At 41.0% G+C, this 2060-nt stretch overlaps 1 protein-coding gene across 1 annotated transcript in view; it reads left to right on the plus strand.

Annotated features, from left to right (window-relative positions):
- LOC107607563 overlaps window positions 1-1842 on the plus strand; it is a 19489-nt gene extending 17647 nt beyond the window's left edge. Inside the window, exon 4 of the mRNA XM_016309501.1 lies at window positions 1594-1842. Coding sequence (XP_016164987.1) covers window positions 1594-1842 — 249 coding nt within the window. The remainder of the gene's footprint in view (window positions 1-1593) is intronic.

Consider the following 2060-nt stretch of genomic DNA (forward strand, 5'->3'; position numbering starts at 1 on the left):
CCCCCACAACCCTCACCCTCCTCGCCCCTTTCATCTCTTCTCCCCTCTCCCTCTGTCAACCCCTACCTCCGCCAAGGACCGTCGCCGCACCGCCCTGCCACCGCCATGAAACTCCCAGCACCATCCGAACCACTACCCTCTCTCTACGTTCAAATTATTACTGCGCCCACTAGATTCCGCCGAACACCGATTCCTTACCCAGTTATTTAGTTAGTTCCATATTTTTCAAATTCTGTTCAAATTAGGATAGTTAGAGATGCATGATCGTAGTGGATTTTAGGTGGTTAGGTAGCTAGGATGTAGTTAGTAGATTTAGGTCTGATAATTGCGCCGTTTTTACTGCTTGTTTTATCTATTTCGCAATTCTGACATTGCTATGCTCATGATACTGTTCATTCCTGTTTAATGTTGTTTTCACTTGAATTGCCTTTCTTGCTGCAGATTGAGTTTTTTTATTCTAAATTCATGTGAATTACTATTTGTTACTCTTTTCTGCACCACTTTATTATCATATGAACTGTTTCTACTGCTTTTTATCACCCGGGAACACCCAATTTATAGCCGAAATGCTGCCCAATTTTTTTTCTGTTCCGCAAATTATTTCACTCAACTCCCATTCTTGAATTGATTTTGGCACTTTCAAGTTCTGCACTAATTAGTTTTAACCAAGGCAATTCATGAATGGGCTAGCATTCTTACTCTTTTTGGTTCCCTTATTCGTTATTTCGCATTATTGATGATTTCATTTTCATTTTGCAATTCTTTTGTTTACATGATTTATCATCAATAAACTGCAATCTTTGCTTGAATATGAGTTGCTTGTTCTTCAAGTTTGTACAATTTTTGTCACTAAGGAACCGCAACACCATGCCACTTTTTAACTCTTAACTACTTTAACTTTCTAACCCCTCTTTTGGTTTTTACCTAACTATTTTCAACCCATTTCAAGGCATGATTACTGTTGTTCCTGATTAACAAGAATTCCGCATATCATAGATTTTGGATTGTGATTTTTATTCTCTGACTTTTAACTTGAATACAGTCCAAAATTTTACATATATTTAACTCAATTCATGCTTATATTGCTCTTTTATTCCTCTTTTGCCCCTCTATGCTTACATTGTTCATATACTATTTGCTTACCTATTTTCCTGCTGTGGTTTAATAAATTGTATCTTGGAATCTCTGCTTTTCAGGATGTCTGACCCTAAAGAAAAAGGGAAAACTAGAGCAACCACTGGCAAAAGGAAAAGAGGCAAATCCTCGACCACTATTTTGGATATCCTCCATGATGATTCCTGGCGGGAAAAGAATTTTACCCCGTAGGAAAAGGCTGATCAGCTTCTGCCTACCATAGACCCAGTCAAGTTTGCCAACAGATACAATGAACTGAAGTATCCGGTCTTTGCAACTTCAAGGAACCTATACCTGGAAAAGACCCTCAAAATTCCAGAAGAACTACAACAATACACCTCAGAACAAATAAAACAGAGAGGCTGGTTCTTCCTGGAAAGGAACTTGACTGAGGTCAATGCATCCTGGGTCAGAGAATTCTACTGCAACTACTTCAAAATAACCCTGGATGCGGTACAGCTCAGAGGGAAACAAATTTTGGTTACTGAGGAAGCAATTGAAGATATCCTCCAGCTCCTACCTAAATCCGATCAGTCGGATGGTTACCAGAAAGCTGAAGAGGATATGAGATTTATGAGGTTTGACTGGGACGCAGTAAAGCGGACTATAACTCTTGATCCTACTGCCCCATGGGTCATGGGCAAGTCCACAGTGGCCCCAAAGGGAATAAAGCTTATCTATCTGAATGATGAGGCTCGGCTTTGGTAGCAAATTCTGAGTAACTATGTGATGCTGAGCACTCATGAGACTGAGGCGCCAGCTGCCATGATTACCCTCATTTGGTGTGTGATGGAGGGCAAGGACCTATATCTTCCCCACTTCATCTGGTACTACATGTCCAGGGTCCATGTCTGAGGCACTCTGCCCCTTCCATATTTGATTACTCAGATGGGCCGCCGAGCTGAGGTGACCTGGGAGATTGCAGA

The sequence above is a fragment of the Arachis ipaensis genome, chromosome B07, assembly GCF_000816755.2.
Source record: "Arachis ipaensis cultivar K30076 chromosome B07, Araip1.1, whole genome shotgun sequence".
NCBI lineage: Eukaryota > Viridiplantae > Streptophyta > Magnoliopsida > Fabales > Fabaceae > Arachis > Arachis ipaensis.